Source organism: Xiphias gladius, chromosome 15 (genome assembly GCF_016859285.1).
Source record: "Xiphias gladius isolate SHS-SW01 ecotype Sanya breed wild chromosome 15, ASM1685928v1, whole genome shotgun sequence".
Lineage (NCBI taxonomy): Eukaryota > Metazoa > Chordata > Actinopteri > Istiophoriformes > Xiphiidae > Xiphias > Xiphias gladius.
This window is the reverse complement of record NC_053414.1, coordinates 25745931-25765932: the sequence shown is the minus strand read 5'-3', so window position 1 is coordinate 25765932 and position 20002 is coordinate 25745931. Positions and strand designations below refer to the sequence as shown.

Here is a 20002-nt window from a genome sequence, read left to right as displayed (position 1 = left end):
TTGAATAATGGGTTTTTCTTCTTCCATTTCTGCCATTTACCACAAACCAGTGAACCTCTTTCACTTTCAGGAGAACTTCAGTACAACTCCTCCATTTTTTATCATTGTTACCAAGTGGGAGGAACCTGTGGTTCAGACAAACAACAAGGCTGCAGATTAAGTGAACAATGTGAACTGGGGTGAAAAAGCTAGAGAGCGGTGGAAGCTAGGGGAGGCTTTTTGACTCCATGCTTTGGCTTGAACAGCAGAAGAATTCTCTGAGCCTAAGGAGGGGCAGATTAAAAATGTCTGTAAATGTCTTGTAAGCCTGCAAAATTAACACACACTTGATGACGAGAATCAATGCTGACCAAACAAACACGCTACTGCAAACGCTGCTACAAAGCTGGGTCATATTAGACTGAGTTTTCAAAACAACGTCAACATGAGACAATGAACTAAACTTCCAAGAGGCCAAATCGTCTGTGCCCAGACGGCAGGTGCATCAGTATACTCACAACTAAATAAACTGCTTATAATGAGCCAACAACCGGTCTCAACAGCAGCTCCTTTATGTTCCTTCAAAATGCACAAACTGCAATGACAAAGAGGAACACGGGTCACAAGATCAAACCATAGGAATATATTAGTGTTTAAGAAAATATATGTGGAAATATGGTTGGACAAAATTATAACCCAAAGATCATTTTGTTGCATTATATTGAAATGTGTCCAAACTTTTGCATTATTCTCTATTAAGACTAACAGACATGCATCCTCATATGACCCACTTTTCTAGCAGTATTTCAACTCGTAACGCTTTAGGTTATTTTGGTTAACCCCTGTATACGCCAACACTTAAACCATTTTATTATATGGTGGGTGGTTTTTTTAAAAAACAAAAACAAAACAAAAATAAATAAAATTAAAAAAAAATAAGGTCCACTTGCTCAGTCTCCCTGGCCATACCAACATTATCTCAGCCATCAGCTACCAGGAAATATTGACTGTGGTAGCATGACATCATTCATAGTTATCATGGATATTGCTGACAACAACTTGCATCCTCTGAATTTAGTCTTGTTTTTATGATAAACACCAGGAAATGAATGCAACTCTTGTAAATGCCTCCAATAGATGGTGTATGTTTGAGTGTATTTAGGACTTTAGTGACTCATGTCAAGCAAAGTGTTGCTCTGTCACTTTACCTTCCTTCTGATAACTTAGCGTTCTGTAGTAGTGATAAATTTATGAAGGTCCTAATGTTGAATATTGAACACATATGCAGAAAATAAGCTGAAACTACCTGTACATATATGTTTAAATAAAGAGCATCTTTCAGGAACATGCTGGGCTTCTTTTTTTTTTTTGGTAAGATGATTCCTTCAAACGACCACAAAAACTTTGAGGCGAGGCAGACATGATGCTTGTGAAATTTATTAACAGAAATCTTTTGGTCCCTTCAACAATGTTAGACTGTTACAGCAACTTCTGGTGCGGTTAGATAATAAAACGGTCTAAGAGGGGGGAGATGAATGTAAAGGAGACACATCAGTGAGACAACTGTTGCGCAGGCAAACAAAATTTTATCACAAGGCAGGTGTTTTAAGGTCACTGCAGTGATGACTAAGGGAAGTTCCTTGAAATTATTCTTTGACAGTAAATTCCAAGACTGTAGGACTGTCATTGGACTGCAATGTAAAACTGAATAGGCAAGACAAAGTGGCATAGAGTTATATCCAACAAATAAACGAAGAGGCCAAGACAAATCATTTTTTCAACCCCTCCCCATAACCTAAATAATTTCATATATGTATTTCACGAACCAAAACTATGCAGAAGTGCATATTTTGACAGGTACAATAGCTTCTCACTGATGTAACCAAACGATAAGAGAAGGCTTAAATAGAGAAGTTAAAATATACATCTGAGTTAGTTGCCATTGCAGTACTCTGAGGAGGGCTCCGTTTTGCCCAAATACACAAAAAGTAATGCATTCGAACCGCCAAATTTAAATCTAGGCGTTTGTGAGCCTTTTAAGCCATTTATATATATATCATTAGCAATTCTAAATCATGATTCTAAACTGTTCATTCCTTCATCAAAGAGGTTTCCAGACAGTCAGTAAAACATTACAGGAGAGACAAGCCGTTACAGCCCTATTTAAAAACATTCTGATCGGTGTTTCAGACATTTTGGTGAGTTGGCAGGTGGAATCTCTCAGTGTCAAAGGCTTTGCACATCAAGTCAAAATCAAGTCTGACAGAAAACTCATGGTATAACACTGCTTAACACTGAAACTGCACAGAAACTGATTAAATGGGCTCTTACCCATTCTCTGAACCTTTTCTCGGAACACAAACAACAGCAACCCTTTGACTTCAGCAGCACTTCACGGACAGTTGGTGGCAGTTCAGCAGCCAGCAGTCTTGTGAACACTTCAGACAGAGGAAAACGGAGAAAACCAACACACATCAGTAAGTAAAAACTCCTCTATGTGGGATGTGAGGGATGGGGAGGTACGATGGCGATTCCTTTGGCACCGCGGCAAATACAAGCCATTGTAAAAGCCCGGCAGATTCCAGAGAGCCGCTGAGGGTCCTCTGTGTGAACGTCACAGCCTGTTCAGGAGGCTCCTCAGAGCCCCCATGCTGCTCCACACAGCCCATCACCTCCTGTCCCATCTCTTTTCCCTAAAAACTCACAACTATTCACCTTGTCATTAAAAATCAAAAACTCAGGAGTGCTCACTGCGCCCCTCGAACTCATCAACTCAGACGGTGTGGAGACCACCACTTATACAGTGCCTGCCAGCAACAAGGTTGACTCAAAAAACCTTGAGCGCTTCTGTGGCAACTGCAAGGGTGACGCCAACTGTAAGATCCTTAAAACATGGTGGAAATAAAAGACTGATCTTAAAGAATGTCTTGCCATCATCTGCTCCTGTCTGCTCCTCCTGGGCTTACACCATGCATAAACTCATTTATGCACACCATGCACATTACACACCACCTACTCCAGTGTAAACCACACACAGACAAACTATAGCTAAGAGAACAAAAACACACTGGCTGCTGGCTAAAGACGAACAATCAAAGCATGTCAGTTCAAGCTGCCTAAGCACACACCTGGCTGGAGTATTTAAGAGCCACCGTTTCTCTTTTAGGCCTTAATTAGTGGCCTCGGAGAGACGAGCCAAAACCTTTGCTATAAATGAAGTCAAAATACTACAAGAATAAAAATTCCTGAGAGCAGTGCTTAGTGCAATATCAATCAAAACCTTTCGATCTAAACTTTAACTGTTCAAAGACTGTTACCTTCCATTAAAGAAGACACTATCTGAACAGTTAACACTGGTTTCTCTTCAGTTGCCTCCAAATACACCACGCATTTAGGCCAAACTCTTCCACAGACTACTAAATATTCTGAATAATATAAAAAGGAACTGAAAATACTGTCCTTAGGCTACCTTACAACAGAGACAAAAGATGAGAATATACCTCAAAGAGAAGCTACCTCTTTAGAAATCTACAGAGTGACAACTTTGCTCGAGAGAAGACTAAAAGAATTAGACAGGGGCTTAGCAGCCAGTTTGGTTGACATGTCTGTCTTACCTACAAAGAAAAATCTCCAAAATTTGAAATTAGTTCAAAACTGAGTGAAAGTTATAAATGAAATTTTCTGTTTTTGGGGAATACAGCAGGGAAGAAATTAAGAAGGTTTCTCAATATGGTTCATGAACAAAACATCTCTACAAACCTTCAGTTATTTGTCAATGTCTTAAACTTATAATGTGGGTAACTAAATATTTTGGATTCCATAAAAAACCAGGTTACTCATCTCTAGCGTTGCTCCCATTGTTACTCTAAACAGTGACAACTAACTCAGTTTCATTCATTGTCCGTAAGCCAGCGAGTGTTTTGACACGACATGGCTCTAAACTGAAGATGCACATTCATGGAATTGTAAATTAAGTTCTCCTGGGATGAAATCAAACACATTTATGGCATATGAATTTGGCAAATTAAAGAATTGCAGAAAATCTGCAAGAAGAAAAATCACAGCTTAGTGAGCATCATTGGAAGAACACACAGAGTGAAATAAGCAAACAAAGAATACAAAAATGGCAGACAAGTGATAAAGAAGAAAGCAGAAGGATGCAACAGCCCGTCTGGATGTAGAGGGGATAATACCAGTGCTCTTCTGGCGTTGTTTCTGTGTAGGGCGTTTAGTGTAGCCAGTCAACTCTTCTATCTAGAGTTACACTATGTGTGAGCTAGTATTGCTTTGTGAGTACGAGACTGGATGTGTATGTGTGAGAGGATCAGAGGCCTGCTGTGAATGAGAAGTTGGCAGCTAGCTTGATTCTGCTGCGCGTAGCTCTTCTGCTGGGACTGTCCGTAGACAAGAGGGTCTTCGCGTTGGGGGCCGCTGGAGGTATAGTGACTGCAAAGTCTTCTTTGCTGCCAGGCTGCTCAGGTGGATCAGATGTGCTGTCAGTGACTGCTGTAGCTGCTATCTCAAGTTCATCACTCTCTGAAATCACACAAGTACAGACTGAGCTTACACCTCATGAAAACAGGAAAGGTGCAAATGACAGTGTGATGTACTCATTAAAATGTAGATTTCTTCTCCTTTGAAGTGTAATTTCTTGCTGTTTACTTCACATATTTTTTGAAAACTAGAAACCACTCAGTGCACATATTTGTGCCATGGCCAAATGGGTCCAGTTTATTATTTTACTAATGGGAAATCTTGAAATCTCAATTTTTTAAATCAGCATCCGGGTTATCATCAAAATACACAGTCAGACTGCCTAAGCGGCTGAGGGGGACCATCATTTTGGGAGATTGCTGTTCAGGCTCCACAAAAAAAAAAAAAAAAAAACAACAACAACAACAAAACGTAATATTTCAAATCTAGTGGCCATTTAATTTCTATAAGGTCAAAGCCAAGAGTGACTCTAAATGCTTAACATCTGTTCAACCTGCAATACTGCATAAACTATTATTAACTGACATGGGTTTAAATGCAAAACAAATACAGGAAACTTGAAACATTAAAACTGACCCGTTGGTGGTGGAGTTTTCTCCTCGAAGTGAATCAGGTCCACCTGCTGGAGGAGAACGGGGTCGGGGTGAAGCTGGGGTGATGGTAAACAGGATGGTACAGGACCACACAGAAGGTCCACTGGGGATGTCAGACACAGCAGCTCTGACTCTGCAGCTGAATCGCCACCTGGCAGGTAAAACAAAGATCTGGACTTTATTTCACTGATATTTTAACTAAAAAAAGAACGACTGACAGCACACAAAAGAACAGGTAAAGCAGATAAATAACTAATATCAAATGTCAAACATGACTGCAGAAACAATGAGGGCAGTAGAGGCAAAACAACATAAAAAGGCTCTGTGGGGAAATATTCATGAATCTTTTTCTCTTGGAATTTTTTTAATCTCACTTGAACATTGTTACTACTAAACTACATTTTTAAAAACACTATGTGAACAAACTCCTGAGCAGTCTATATGAAGACCTGCGTTACCTGGACTCTGGGCTCCAGAAGTTGTGTTGCTAATGGGGCTGTCTCTCGGGCTTTCTGTGTTCTCTTCTGGCTGGGGGCTGTTGGGGACTGAAGAGCTTGTCCTTGCTAAAAACGACACAGACACAGATCCAGCGTCATCTCATGAAATCACTTCCTTTACTTGACTTGACATTAATAATAAAACACACTATGAGAAAGATGCCCATCACCTTTACCTTTCATATCGTTCTTCAAAACGATAATCCTCTTGTGACCATGCCCTTTGATCCAGACCACCTGATGATAACATGCCCAAAAATAATCAGAAATAAAATGTACAGAAATGAGAAACTACAATAACTGACTAAGATTTATGTAAAAGCTCTGAGTCTTCCAGGATGACAAGTTCTGAAAAGATTAAAATCACATTAGAAGATATCAGACTTACGACTTATTTATGGACAGGCGGCATTGACAACGTGTTAAGTACTAGAGGTACTATAGTAAAAGTATCTACTGAAATTATTCCCACCTGTGGAATGGCGCTGAGCAGCTCATCGGTGCTGGCGTATCCGTAGGAACGTGGTTCCAGGCTGCAGCCTGTAAATTTGTTATAAGCTCCCTGGAACTCAGTCAGGAAGATCTGGTTGTAATGGTAGGTGTGGAGCAGGGCACGTATGTTACGGGCGAAGTGGTAAAGCCTGGTCAGCCTTACCCACTCCTCACCATGACCAGTGGCAGCGTCGCCAGCTTTACTGTTTTCATCAATTTCCTCATGGTATAGCTGTTATAGAGGAAAAACCAAAACATCGTCACTTTTGCCTGTTGAAGTAAAGGTACGGATTGTGAACCTAAATTGTTACCTTAGAGTTTCCGTAAAAAAGGGTTTATAGGAAAAAAAAGTAAACAAACTCTTTCTACTCACCTCCACAAGGTAGGGCAGACTCTTGAGTAACTCGCTGAGGGAGAGGAACCCATATTCACATGGGTTGAGCGGGGCTCCATGAACAGTCAAGTAATGCTGGCTCAGCTCTTCCACCTTCAGACCCTTGGTGACCTGCTCCTCTTCTTGGGACATGAGCAGAGCCAGTAGTTGGGATGTCAGAGAGCGCAGAGACTTCCTGTTGATCAATTGAACTTCCCGACCCTCTGAGCCATCCACCACCTTGAGTATGGAAAGAAAGTGGCTGTTTTTTTATTGGTATTTAACTACTATATGGTAAAGAACCCTGGTCTTAATCAGTGAGAACATTTCTATGATTTTTCCCATGCACATTAATCAGCATCAAAACACCTAAAAGTGATGCTGGGTGTGCAACATACTTGAAACTTTAACCAGAGAGGACAGCTGGTGATGGCAGAGAGGTGCTGACTCAACTGCACGATGATTTTGGAGAATGTAGTCTGTATAATGCAATTCAACAGCACCACAAACTACATTCTCCAAAATGAGAAAAAAAAAAAAAAAAAAAAAAAAAACAGTTGAATCAACACCTCTCTAAAAAATTTTCACCAAAAACAGACCATTATCACCTTCATGAAGGGAGGGTTTATTGCACGACTGTTGGATTCGACTGCATTAGTTTTAGTAAGGTGTACCTAATAAACTGGCAACTGACTAACCGTAATTTATAACGAGACAAACTTATCAAGACTCTTGTGACAACAAAAGGAATATGAACTCTGTATGAAGCATGCATGACTACAGATCTATATAAATTGACTTTGCAAACATCATAATTTCACGGTAAGGTGCACTTCCATTTTTGGTATTTTGTGAAAGTAAGCAGTGAACCTTTTACTGAATTATTTCTAAAATGACAGGATTGCTATTGTTTTAACCATTAAATTCAACTGAAACTGAAATAGAAAAAAAATCCTTGGAAGTGTTCCTTACCTTCACGACATGGCAGAGTTTGTTCAGCAGAGCCGGCAGGGAGCTGGCATCATAGTCTTGCAGGCGTAGACCATAACCAAAGGTCTTGCTGTACTCTGTGAGCAGCTGGCTTACAGGAAGGCTGGAGTTTTTCTGAGCTCGCAGCAGTTTGACCAGCTGAGCTGCCAAGGCCTTGATACGCTCCACCTCTGTCAGAGTTAACACTTTCTCCTCACCACACTCCAACACCTGACACAGGTAAGGGACATTAGATGTTTACTTTGTTTTTAGGAAATATGGAATTGAAGAGGAATTTATAAGTTCTTTGCACAGAGCACCAGTGTGACCTAGCCCAGTGAGAATTCTGAGTAGCAGGAGCAAATATCAGGGGAGCCATTTAATCCTGATCGGGTTGTGTTCAGCTATTAGCAATTCAGTATGAATTAGCGTGTCAATTTAAAAAAAGCTAACAGAAATTCATAAAAACACAGTGAGCTGTGACTGTCCAAGATTACCATATTCCTCTTGGCTACACAACATGGTGAGGCCATTGTTACACACCAGAGTCACTATCTATATCTGTATCTCTCTCTATATCTATCTTAGTTTTTTTTGTTATTATTTTGTACAGAGAGACGGTAATTAATCTGTCAAAACTTCTTTATAACAGAGGTGGCACAGGGCATTAGGCTTTATACAAATACACACATCTAACTCACCATCAGTACATCGGGGATTGCCTCAAAGAGTTCCATGAGCTTGGTGAAGCCGTAGTAGCTGAGCTTGCACTGACGACCGAAGTGATGGTGGTAGGTGGGGATGAACTTACTGAAGGGCATTCGACAGTGAGGCTGGTGACGAAGCAGGTCCACCACCTCCTTCGCAAACTGCTTAGTGTGCTCCATTTCCTCCCAGGTACGCTCTGAGGCAAATAAAAGGGAAAAATTATAAATATAAAATATTTTATATTCTTCATAGTGCTGAGGTTTTCATCTTTGATTTGCTTCATAACATATTTCACAATAGACAAATGTTTGCCTCAGACAAAAGAAATAGTATTGTTTCTATGTTATTGCCACCATTCCTATCTGTTTTTTTGTAATTGCAATATTTGACAGTTGAGTACACATAGCACTGGATCTCCAGCAATTAGACTGTTCTTAGACACATCCTGTTTAATAAATAAACTACGAAGCTGAACTTAGCTGATCTATTAATTAATATTGTCTATTGCATTGCACAAATGTGTTTATACTCGGTACAACAGTTTGTTGCATTCCAGAGTTGTGTCTTAATTTAAAAACAGACATTGAGAAGTCACACTCAACTTCATTTTCACTCACAAATGAGTGTTTTTAATATGTGGTTTAAATTGACCTCTTTTGGGAACAGAGATGACTGTGTCCGTGGCCTGGTGTGTTATGGTAATGGTGGTGTCAGGGATCTCAGTCAGTAGGTCCATCAGGTCACATATGCCATAGTCGATAACCCTCCAGTCTCTGGAGAAGCACCTGATACACAAGATAGAGAATACATTATGCACAACTATGATACTGATGATCCAAACTGTTCTTGGGCACTAAGTTTTTCCAACCTCCATAAAGCAGAAAGACAATATGAAGTCATCATCTACAGCTACAAGCAAGGTTGACTGACCAATGGTATGCCTGCATGAAGTCCTTGATTGCCACTTGTTTGCTGGCTTGAAATTTGAGCAGTTTAAGCAGGTCTTGGGTGAAGCGCTTCACTTGAGCACGATGGGTCAGGGTCAGTAAACGCTTGGTACCCATGCCCAAGATCTGTGGGCAGTTTTTTATTAAAATCAAAAATCACAATATGAATCATAAAAAAGTACAATTAGGATTGGTAAAGAAGTACAATATATTATATTATATTATAAAATTGAGCATTATCCTCACTACCTGCAGAACGTGTGGCACAGCCTCCAGTAGCTCCAGCAGTTTGGAGTAGCCATAGTCAGAGACGCGGCACTGCTTGGCGAAGTGATGGTGGTATGAGGGTATGAATTTGCTGATGGGCATGATGCAAGAGGGCTGACTCTTCAACAGGTCAATAATCTCTCGGCTGAACTGAATGAGCTGAGGGTTGCCCACTGGACTCTTGCAGCGCTGAATCCATGGCTCTATGTGAGGAGAAAAAAAAAAAAAACCCTTGAAAAAATGCGTGAAATATGTACATCATAAATAAATAGCACTATTTAGGGATGGGACTGCAGGAAAAAAGATTTGAGCTAAAATGTCAACAAGCAATCTCAAACAAAATTGTAAAATTTGTAAATGTTCCTACCAGAGTTTGGTGCTGGTGGTTTGTTGTGGATCCACTTAATGACTTTGAAGCCATTCTGAGCTGTGACTATTGTGATACTGGGGACGCAGGTAATGAGGTGCTCCAGGGAAACACCACCCTCCAATGTTTCATTGCCCAGCTGCAGTGGGCTGAATTTTGCTGCATAGCAGTCTGGAAAACTAAAATGGAAAATATGCTACATTATTTACTTCATTTATAATATCTGAAAACATGCTCTGTTTGATTAAAAAAAAGCTTACTACATTGATTAAAGAGCTGGTTGTCACCTGAGTAGTGGAAGGGTTCCCTCATGGGACTGCAACAGACTATGGACCTCAGAGGCTAGGGTGCTCAGTGACATTACAACAAATGGGATTTTATATGAGTCCGGGTCAAAGTCAGCCTCACTACAAAAAGAGATAGATAAGACACACAATCAGTGATGGAAACAGGGGTGACAGTCATCTGAAGTTTTATAGTTAAGATAATGGTGCTTAACGGTGCCTAAAACTGACCCTACTATGTGCATTTTATGCGAGATTCTAACTGTTGGGTACCTGAAGTCCTGCTGTGCATAGTGTTGTCTGCAGACAGGTTCATGGTACTCCAGCTCCTCAAATACAACAGGGCTGCCGCTAGCAGAAGAGGAGCCCTCCTGGGACTGGGAAGATCCCAGTGGACTCTGACGGATTTGGCTGCTGGGCAGAAGGCACACAAGTCTTGAGCCTCCCTGTTCCCGCACTGCCACCACCTCTGGTAGTCTGTACAGATCCCCAACCATCAGTTTACGGGAATATCTGGAGATAGGATAAAAGAGCATATACTTTGGCAGAACAGACTAGTTTGTAATGCAAATCTTTTAATTTTGGAATTGCCATACCCTAAGTAGGAAATATGTCCTAGTAAACTTGCTCAAGTTTGAAGGCCATATATTGAAAACCAGTTACTTACTTTTTCTCATAGATCTCAGTGAACTTGAATAGGGGAAGACAATTAGCAGGTGCATCCTGAAGAATGCTGATGATCTCTGAGCTGTATAATGACAAAGATGAAATTTAATCGCCAGAAACCAAACCAAGAAAAGCTGAAGAAGAAATGTATTAGTAAGTCTGAAAATCTCACAAACTCGTAATGTCAGAGAGTCAAAGTAAGCTATGACTATCATCTTAAATCAAGCCTCCTGCGTAACTCAACAAAAAAATGTACCTGAGCATGGCAAGAGATTTGCTGCTGCCACTGGTGATCAGAGACACCTGAATGCGCTTGCCTCCAATCTTGTAACGGTGCAGACCACTGACAGCGCTGATTGCCTGCTGCAGGGACAACATCTGAACTGTGGCCTTCAGCTGATAGTCAGTGTGGGGGCTAAGCTCCACAGCTTTCACCTAGACAAAACAAGTTATACCCCAAGGAGATGTTTTGAAACAGTGGTTAATCTGATTTCAAACACAATATGTGCAAACAATCTTATTACAAAAAGGAAACATTCCATCTCAAAAGACTTCTTTTACACGCTGCAATTTGTCAAACAAGAAGGTACAGGCATATTTGAACTATACATTAATCACTACAATAACCTCACAGGCATGGGGCTTACCCGCCCGTATCTGGAGAAAGTGTCATGCAGTGTCTGCTGCAGATCCTTGCGGGACATTCTGTAGTCCAGGTTGCCCACCTGGACCTCTGCCCCCTCTGAAAATGGCTCAGGTGGACCTTCAGGACATGGGCTGCGAGGGGCAGCAAGAATAGGTGAGGAGCGGCTAGACAGGCAGGGGGACGCACTCCTATGGTTGGAGAAGGGGAATATTATATCTAACATTATGAAGGTCTACACATTTAATATTATGAGGGTTTATATGCTCTAAGCCAACTTAATCAAACATGAGTGAATGAAACGGAATGTGTCACCTGGAGGACCAGGAGCCCTGGGAGAGGACAAGAGGACTAAAGCTCCTGTGCAGGTTCAGCTTGCTGAAGGCTGAGGGTGTGCTAATCTGGAATTCCCCTGAGATCCTGTCCCCTTGTTCTACAGGGGATTCAGTCACGCTGCGAGGATTGGAACCCTCTCTTCTATATGGAAAGATAAAAAAAAGGTGAGGGACACGTGTAAGGACAATAATGTGCCATGCTTCTAAATACTTCTTTCCTTTGTCGCTGCTGGTCAATATGGTCATATGGTCATATGGTCATGTTGCTTGTTTATTTTCTTTCTGGGAAAGATTGTTTTGTTTTGGGAAAAGTCTATATTCCATCAAAAATAAGTCTGTGCTTTAGGTTAAAGCAAGCACTTGCAAACTGTAGCCAAATATCAAAAGGATTTTTTTATCTTGTTATCAGATCCCATTTATCTCAGTATAATGTCCCTTTCTCCTGTGTATACCTCCTCCTGTAAACTGATTCTCCACCGAGGCCAGGTTTCGACAGCTGCTCCAGGGTCCCGGTCTCACCATTGCTGTGGGGGGATGAGGAAGTAGCGCGCCCCTTATCCAGTTGGTTGAAGCCCATTCTGGGTTTGCCCTCCAAACTACCCAGCTCCTGGATCAGACAGATGGCAAATGTTGACATATGTTGACTGGCTGGATTCTGATGATGTGTTTGTGTTCATGCATGTGTGCGTGAGAGGTGAGATTGTGAAGAGATTAGTTAAATTTTGTTAGTTCAAATGAAAACGCGCTCCATGAAAAAAGATATGGAAGGGCAAAATATGATGTTCTAAGGTTTTACTAGGGGTACACATTTGAAAACAAGTAGCTGACTAGAAAACACAATAGAAGCAACCTCCAGCTGAGTATTATTTATTTTGTGCATCTTTGTTCTTCGAACATATCAATTTGTGAGTGCATTACTTACAGAATTTGTTGAACTTGAATGCACTGTATTATACACAATGTAAGCTTCTCTGATTAAACAGCACTATGCTGGGAAGCTCAAGGCCAAGCTGAAACTGCCGACAGGATTGCCATTATGACAGCTGCAGAAATAGCATATTATAACAGAGATTTGTGATAGTTACTTGTCATCATGCTGTAACTGACAAGTACTTTACTTCAGGCAGCTAGCACACAGTTGATGATACAGCCATGAGTGTGCTTTACAGTTCTGTTTGCATTATTAATAATATGAACCTCTATCTTTATAGAAATCTTTAAGTTACTATAATATGTTTAGTGTTTTCATCTTTTCTGTCACTTTTGGTGCCAAATGATATTGGATAAACTTCAAATTGAAATTTCTATTTACTGTTGAATCTACAGGGAAAAGCTTAAAATGCCCATCTCAACTAAGTCTATCTATACAGTAATCCATTTATGGGTCATTTTTTGCACTGGTCCATTTGGTTACACTCAAGCAAGAAAAATCCAAGTAATTTCAGCCACCAGTGTGTGTTTTTTCACAATGAAGAACTGCACGGGCCAAGTTCAGCCACAAATAAATAGATGCATTAAGCATTCTTTGGACAGCACATAGAAACTGGCTACTCACATGTAGTACTATATCAGCGCTGACATACTGGACAAAACGCAGTCAGAAAAAAAGGGATAAAAGCTAAGGGCTGATTCATGCGTGTATATGATGAATGACCAATAAACATGCAGGACAACATGGGACACATGAGGTACTACCAACAACCAATACAGGCTACATGCAGGCACAAGCAGACAAATAAAGCAAACAGCTACAAGCTGTTAGTGTCAAAGCAGCAATTAGAAGGACACTGGGGGCAAAAAGCTAATGCGATTTACAAAGCAGCCCAGACAAGGATAAGGCAATGGAGGGTAAGGGGAAGCAGGCACTGACGAGACTGCTGACCTGATGGGGCTTGGCTGGAGCACCCCCGGGAGGCCCACTGCACCCCCTCCTGGGGCTGTAGGGCCTTTCAGGCACTGGGCCAGGGGTGTGGCATGGGCGGGTTGCTCGCCGTGGCCTCCTGGGCGACCTGGGCTTCTCCAGGGGCAGAAAAGAGAAGGAGGATATAGATGGGGGAGGGGCGAACATTGAATCCTGGGTTTCATAGGGCTGGGGCAGAGCCTGAGACAAGTGATGGAGCTGAGATTGAAGCTCAGGCTCAGGACTTGCATCGTCTCTGGGCCGTGGGGAGAAGGACAGGCTGATTCGGCGGCCAAACACATCCTCATTTTCCATTCGCTTGCGGGCACGCGCAGCTGCCTCAGGGCTGCCAAAACGGAGGACCGCTGTGCCCTGGGACATGCCCAGCACCTTGCCCCCACAGTTGTCAGACAGTCGGCGGAGCCTAAGCTTCACAGCGTTCCGCAGGCTCTTGTCACAGTTGACAGGGAGGTTGCGCACATAGAGGAGGTTGAAACTGGGCTGAGGGAGGGGAGGAAGAGATAGCGCGCCTGTCTGGTTTGTATAATTTACACTTTAAAAAAAAATTAAAGCAGTAGTCTTCCTTTTAGTAGAGAAACAATTTGGAGAATGGCTGAGAGTGCTATAGATTAGGAAACTGGTAATGACCCCTAAAAGAAAATTGAATATGATCAAATTCACATTCCAACTGCCCCACTCTCTGCCCTCTTGGTCCACACTAAAATGAGATTCTGCTTGATTACTTCTGCCAGCACGAACTTACCTTGTGTAATACAAAACAGGATCAAAAAGTATTTTTTAAGTCTGAGTGAAGCATTTTTGAGGCCTACCTGTGCTTTAACAAGCATTCGTGGTGGCAGATCAGCTGTGATCTCCTGAAAGGCCACGTGGCGGTGGGCGTGCTGCAGAAGGGCTGAAGATGTATGGTTGCCATGAACCAGGATTACTTGGAAACCGTGGCGATGACGCAGGTCACTCAACTCACTTGCAAAGTTCACATCAGCTGTTAACAATGAAAAGATAACACTTGTTAACGCAAAGTCCTTTTTGGTAGCAAGGCTGTAGTTGATTAATGTGAGTCTGAGCTGAACTCACAGGATACTAATACAACAGTTGCAGGTGCAGTGTGGGTCTCAGCAAAGCGTCGGAGGCTCTGGCGAAGTTTGTCATCCGCAGCATTCTTGGCTGTGGCATTGATATGTGCAACAGTCACCTGATGAAGCAAAATTGTGTTTAAATATTGTACCCCATTTTTTTAAATTTTATATGTAGTCATTTTTTGGTGGGGAATTACTTAACATGTTAATGTCAAAAATAGAAATATTTTTAGTGACAGTGTTAAGTGGAAACTGGTATTTTCACTGCACTTTTCTAAGCGCTCCAATATACAGTATCCAATTTGGTGCTAAATAAAATTTAATAATATGGAATAGTATAGGAATGCCTGAGGTCAGTTAAGGCTATCATTCAAGCCCTATCTTAACGGTAAATGTACTCCTATTTTAACGCCCTCAGCACCAACTCTGCCTATCATAAAACTGTATCTCAGTGGTAGATAACAATTCAGTCACTGTGTTACTTACACTCATTTGTAACCATGAAAATCTTTCCCAATATTAGAAATTATCGTTGGTACCTGGCAGTTGTTGAGCTCTTGGATGACAGCTTTACTCTCCTTGCTGATATCACAGACACAAATGAATTCTGCCTCACGATGACCTTGGAAGAAACGGCTACGAATACGCTGTACCACAGCTCCAGCAGAGCGTCCACTGGGAACACTGCAGTTCTCAATGTCCCAGAACACACCCACTGGAGGGATGTTCTCGGTACTATTCTCTGGCGAACCTGACACACATTAAACAGTCTTTCTAAACACTTATCCCTTTTCAAATATCTTAAAAGCGTCATATTAATTAATTATTTCATTGTCATAGCACTTGATTTGGATGGAAGAACATTTCATAACCACTTCCCTCAAATCCATGGGGCTCACTATCTTACACAGTCCAATCAAGATCATCTGAACCAATCTGATATAAAATTTAAATACATAACACATATGCAGGGATTCAAAATTGTATTGTAGAGCCCACTAACCATACTTCTGGCCAATCTTGCCAAGGCTGGTCGATGGCATTAGCATCATGCCATCAGAGGAGGTGCCACAGCCATTGCAAATGGGGATAGGAACTGGAGCAGTCTGGGGAACAGGAACATTGGGCCACACCTTGTCTGACTCTGATGCCAGACCATTCATTGGCTACAAAAAGGCACACATCAATACAACTGTCAGTGAAAACAGAAATAACACTGACATCCACAGTAACTAATAGTAAAATGCAATTGCATTTTTGAAAAAAATTCAAAAATTCAAAAATTGAAAACCTCAGTCTTAGTTTACGTGACTGGGGTCATCCAAGCATATAGCATAAAGTTACCTAAAGTGTTCTTCATGGCACACTTACAAAGAAAGCCACTGTGAATAAAGAGAACTCTACCAACCTTCAACAAGCACTCTTGGCAGTAGTGTGCCCCCTTCACACAAACCGTGCGTTCTACATTTAGGTGCATAGGATTAGAGCAGAAGTGTGCTGAGGTGGTTGTAGTAGTGATGGTGGTGGGGGTTGGGTGGTCACCGAGTGTGCTTCTCTGGGATCTTCTGGCTGACGGGCTGCAGTCCACACCACAGGTGTAGTAGCCAGAAGAGGCCAGGCAAGAGCCATGCAACGGAGCAGGCAGAGAGGAAGCAGAGGGGAGAGAGGAAGCCAAAGGAGCTGAGGAGGGAAACAGGCTGGGTTGACTGCATGGAAGAGGTACAGCTGGGTAGGGGTGGAGAAGCCCTGAGCAGCAGGGGAGGTAGGGGTGTGATGAAACAGGCTGAGAGGTAGCGACAGAAGAGGGCAGCTGAGGTTTGTAACCAAGACTGAGCAAAGGATCAAGAGCTTCACCTCCACTTTCGCAACTCAAGTTATTTTTATACTGATGAACATTTGAGGCTACAGAGCAAGGCCCAGACCTACTAATACTGCTGTTGCTGATGGGTGCTCCTAGAGAGCCAGGGGCAATATAGAGCGAGACAACACCGGCAATCCTGCTACTGCTACCAACAACACCTCTGCCACCTAATAACTCATAGCCATCTGTGCTGCAATAGTCACAATGAGAGCTAATGCTTACTTCGGGGCTAGCCCCCTCTTGTTGCTGCTTTGGTGGCTGTTGTTGGTGAGAACCTTGCGTAAGCTGAGGTGGAGGAGGCAAGCAGGGATGAGGCAAAGGGAGAGGGGCCAGAGAGAAGGGCTGGGATGAATGGGAGGAGGAAGTATGGTGTGGAGGAGGAGGAGGGACATCTTTCAATTCCAGTACGGCCTTTCTGCTCTCCATGTAATTGTTCTGGAAAATAAAAGAGGAAATGATCATCTCACACTGGTTCTGTGGATTACTTTAGTTGGTGTGGAAACTTAGTAATGGGAAATCAAATAACATAAAATTTGCACCGCACCCTCACAGCGGGAGATAACTGTCCTGCCCATTTAGTGGTGTGGTCGTGCAGGGGGCAGGACCAAACTCCACTGTTCTCCACCCTCAACCAAGCTTTGACATAACTATTATTTGGCTGAAAATGCCATCTTTACACAGGTGACCAGAGAGAAAGCATCATTCCTGAAATTCTCACTGTTCAGCTCTTAGTCATTTTGTTGCTCCTTTGTACAAGTTGCTGAGTTTCAGAGTTTACTTGTTGCATTGCTTTTCATTTTAACTAACAGACAGTCTCAGTGTTTTCTGATCCACCAAAATATGGACATTTTTCTGTGCTTTGGCAGAGATATGGTAGAAGAAGATGCAGCCACACTGACCTGGTTAGACAAAGAGTCGAAAACCTCAAATAAATATCAATATAAGGAAACACCTTTTACTTTGCTGTTCTGTCACAGGCTAAATAACTATTGTTATGTCTGCATTGCAAACTCTGATCACAGTTGCTCAACCATATGGGAATTCCCCATGAAAGGCTTTTAAAAGCTGATGCTTTTAAACTGATATTTAATATTTTTACTGCAAATACAAACATCCTTTATTCTATAATGTAAAAACATTCAGAATTCAGAATAGGAGAATAATCTAGGAACAAGAGCTGCCTGTACCACTCTGCATCTGGACAGCAACAAACACAAATCAATCCTGACATATTGAATACAAGTTAATAGTTTACATAAATGGACTGCTGCCCAGAATTGTATCACTGATAATGCACCTGAATCTTTTTTCTTTGACTCCTAGTTTCAGAATACAAGTTGATTCAACTTCCTCCACTCTGCGCTACATGTGTGTGTACAGCCTCTGTGTAAAGTTATCTGAATTGCATTCAGATAAATACCTACTTCTTTGTCTGTGTGATGGGGTGCGGTGGTTTCAGTGGTGGAGAAGCAGTCTTTGAATTTCCATAGCAGGGTTGAGGCCTCTGTTTTGGGGTGACTGAGCCATGGGAAGGTACTAGCGCTGCATATGGATCTCTCCTTTCCCAGTCCTTCCATCATACAACCCAGAGAGATCTTTCACCATACTTTCATCTCTCTTCTCTCTCATGCTTTCCTATTTAGGGGACACGAAAGTTAAATGTTTACGCGAGAGGGTTTCACTTACAACACCTCTCAATGACCCGTCGGCCAGATTCTTTAGTTCACATTAATGTAAGACACTGAAACATTTGCGCAAAGTCCTTACTGACTCATCACTGAAAGCACCAGTCTGGTTGTGAAAGTGCGTATGATTCAAAACAGCTCCGTAACGACAGTTTAAAAACAGTAAAGAGGACGTGACATAACGCGTACATAACGTTTACAAACTTGGCAAGGCTGGATTGTTTACCCGAAGCTAACAAACGTCACTGTTGTTTTTTTATGTTTCTACAAGCAGCTAGCTTATCGTCGTTTCTCTGACTTTAGTAACAACTGGTTATGGCGGAATTAACTGTCTTATTCAACTAGTTTTAGACGACTACTGAAATGAGCTAGTTTGGCTGGAGCTAGCGTTACATTTAAGCTAACAACAGGCACCATTAATGTTACTTAGCACATAGCTGCTTCCACATGCAGCCGTTCATTGTTTTTAGAAAAAAAAAAGAAAAATCAATTTTGTTAATGGCGAACAATTTCTAGAACAGTTTTGTTATTTCTCTACCTGAGAAGGTCTCGTCTTTCACATCTTCACCAATAGACCGTTCCCCTCTGTCAATCTCCCTAGAAACCCGCACCTTTTTGTAACCTACATCTGCCAGAAAGCCGGCACAGCTGTCGCAAATGTTATTGTTACCCCTTACTGAAAGATAAACGCGACTGTCTGCACGTTGATTAGTCTGATATTAAGAAAAAGATTGACTTTTTTTTTTTTGATTTAACTGTAGTTGCAATATACTAAACAAACATCTTGTTTTTTTTTTTTTTAAATTGGATTAATTTACATTTTTTAATAATCATTTTTGTTGCATACATTTGGTACATTGAATTTGCTGTTTATAAGATTATGCATTTGATCGATAATATACCTATGACAATATGTTCATATAGTCTATAGGTATGTGCCCCTATGAATGATTAATGGACCTTTTCCATTATTTCATGTGAGTTATTTGCTGATGGATACACATGTTTTCAGGTTAGAATGACAGTGTGTAGTTCTCAGTCACTTTACTCAGTGAGATTTGTTTTCTTCTGTCTCAGGTCATCATCTTCTGCATTTGTTTGGAAATGCATTCATCATTGGGTTAAATACCCCAGTATTTTGGGTCTTCTCTGAACTGGACATATTTTGCCATTTCGTACAAGTGACCATATATTAAGATCAGTGGAAACTCAGTAAATTCACTCGAGTACAATTTCAGTATTTTCATACTATGCTTCTCTATACTACCCCACAACATAACACAGTGAAATAATGTACCATTTACACCGCTACACCCGACAGCTGTTTACTAGTTTCTTTTGAGATTAGGATTACCATTCAAAACAAGCATTAAGATATACAGTATGTTAACCTTATAAACTAAGGTTTTGTAGTAGGTTAAACCATGCAACAGTATTTATCATAATTAAAATTAACCCACCTTGACCGACTGAATCCGTAATAACCCAGTCCTATGATATAATGATATATAATACTCTAAAAGGGGGCATTCTGCCTTTGACCTGGAACACAGTGTTTTTATAGTGTGGTACCGCAGCCTTTATTTAACAACTGAATACTTCTTCCACCAATTGAAATAATCATAGAAAGGTTAACGGGTAGATCTAAGTATAGCCAATCTAAAAACTAATGTCATTAGCAGCTGAAGCTACTTGAACGGCCTGTTTAAAACAATATTTTAGGATTTAATTTAATTGACTATTTGATTAGTGTTCTTTGTAGGCTAAAAACGTGTTTAGACATTGAGCTAGGTGCACTACGCGGCAGCGCCCTCTAGCGGCTGGCAGGCAGCCTCCCCCCCGGTG

General features: G+C 41.4%; 1 protein-coding gene across 4 annotated transcripts; it reads right to left on the bottom strand.

Annotated features, from left to right (window-relative positions):
• Window positions 1-1400: 1400 nt before the first annotated feature.
• On the bottom strand, window positions 1401-18798 carry LOC120800049 (meiosis regulator and mRNA stability factor 1). Of its 4 annotated transcripts, none has more exons than XM_040145820.1 (27): window positions 18696-18798; window positions 17897-18107; window positions 16020-16907; window positions 15615-15777; window positions 15151-15362; window positions 14610-14727; window positions 14345-14517; window positions 13497-14015; window positions 12067-12221; window positions 11595-11756; window positions 11284-11470; window positions 10893-11071; window positions 10638-10718; window positions 10244-10483; window positions 9974-10093; window positions 9687-9865; window positions 9302-9522; window positions 9036-9178; window positions 8757-8890; window positions 8099-8301; window positions 7401-7628; window positions 6429-6668; window positions 6036-6287; window positions 5740-5800; window positions 5525-5629; window positions 5050-5217; window positions 1401-4515 (listed from the first exon to the last, which is right to left on the bottom strand). In XM_040145820.1, the coding sequence occupies exons 2-27, from the start codon at window positions 18050-18052 to the stop codon at window positions 4304-4306; spliced, it is 5499 nt and encodes a 1832-aa protein (XP_040001754.1). In that variant the 5' UTR covers window positions 18053-18107; window positions 18696-18798; the 3' UTR covers window positions 1401-4303. The 4 variants fall into 4 exon arrangements, with proteins under 4 accessions (XP_040001754.1, XP_040001755.1, XP_040001758.1 ...); XM_040145821.1 differs by having other exon boundaries at window positions 13497-13628; XM_040145824.1 differs by having other exon boundaries at window positions 16695-16907.
• Window positions 18799-20002: the final 1204 nt, after the last annotated feature.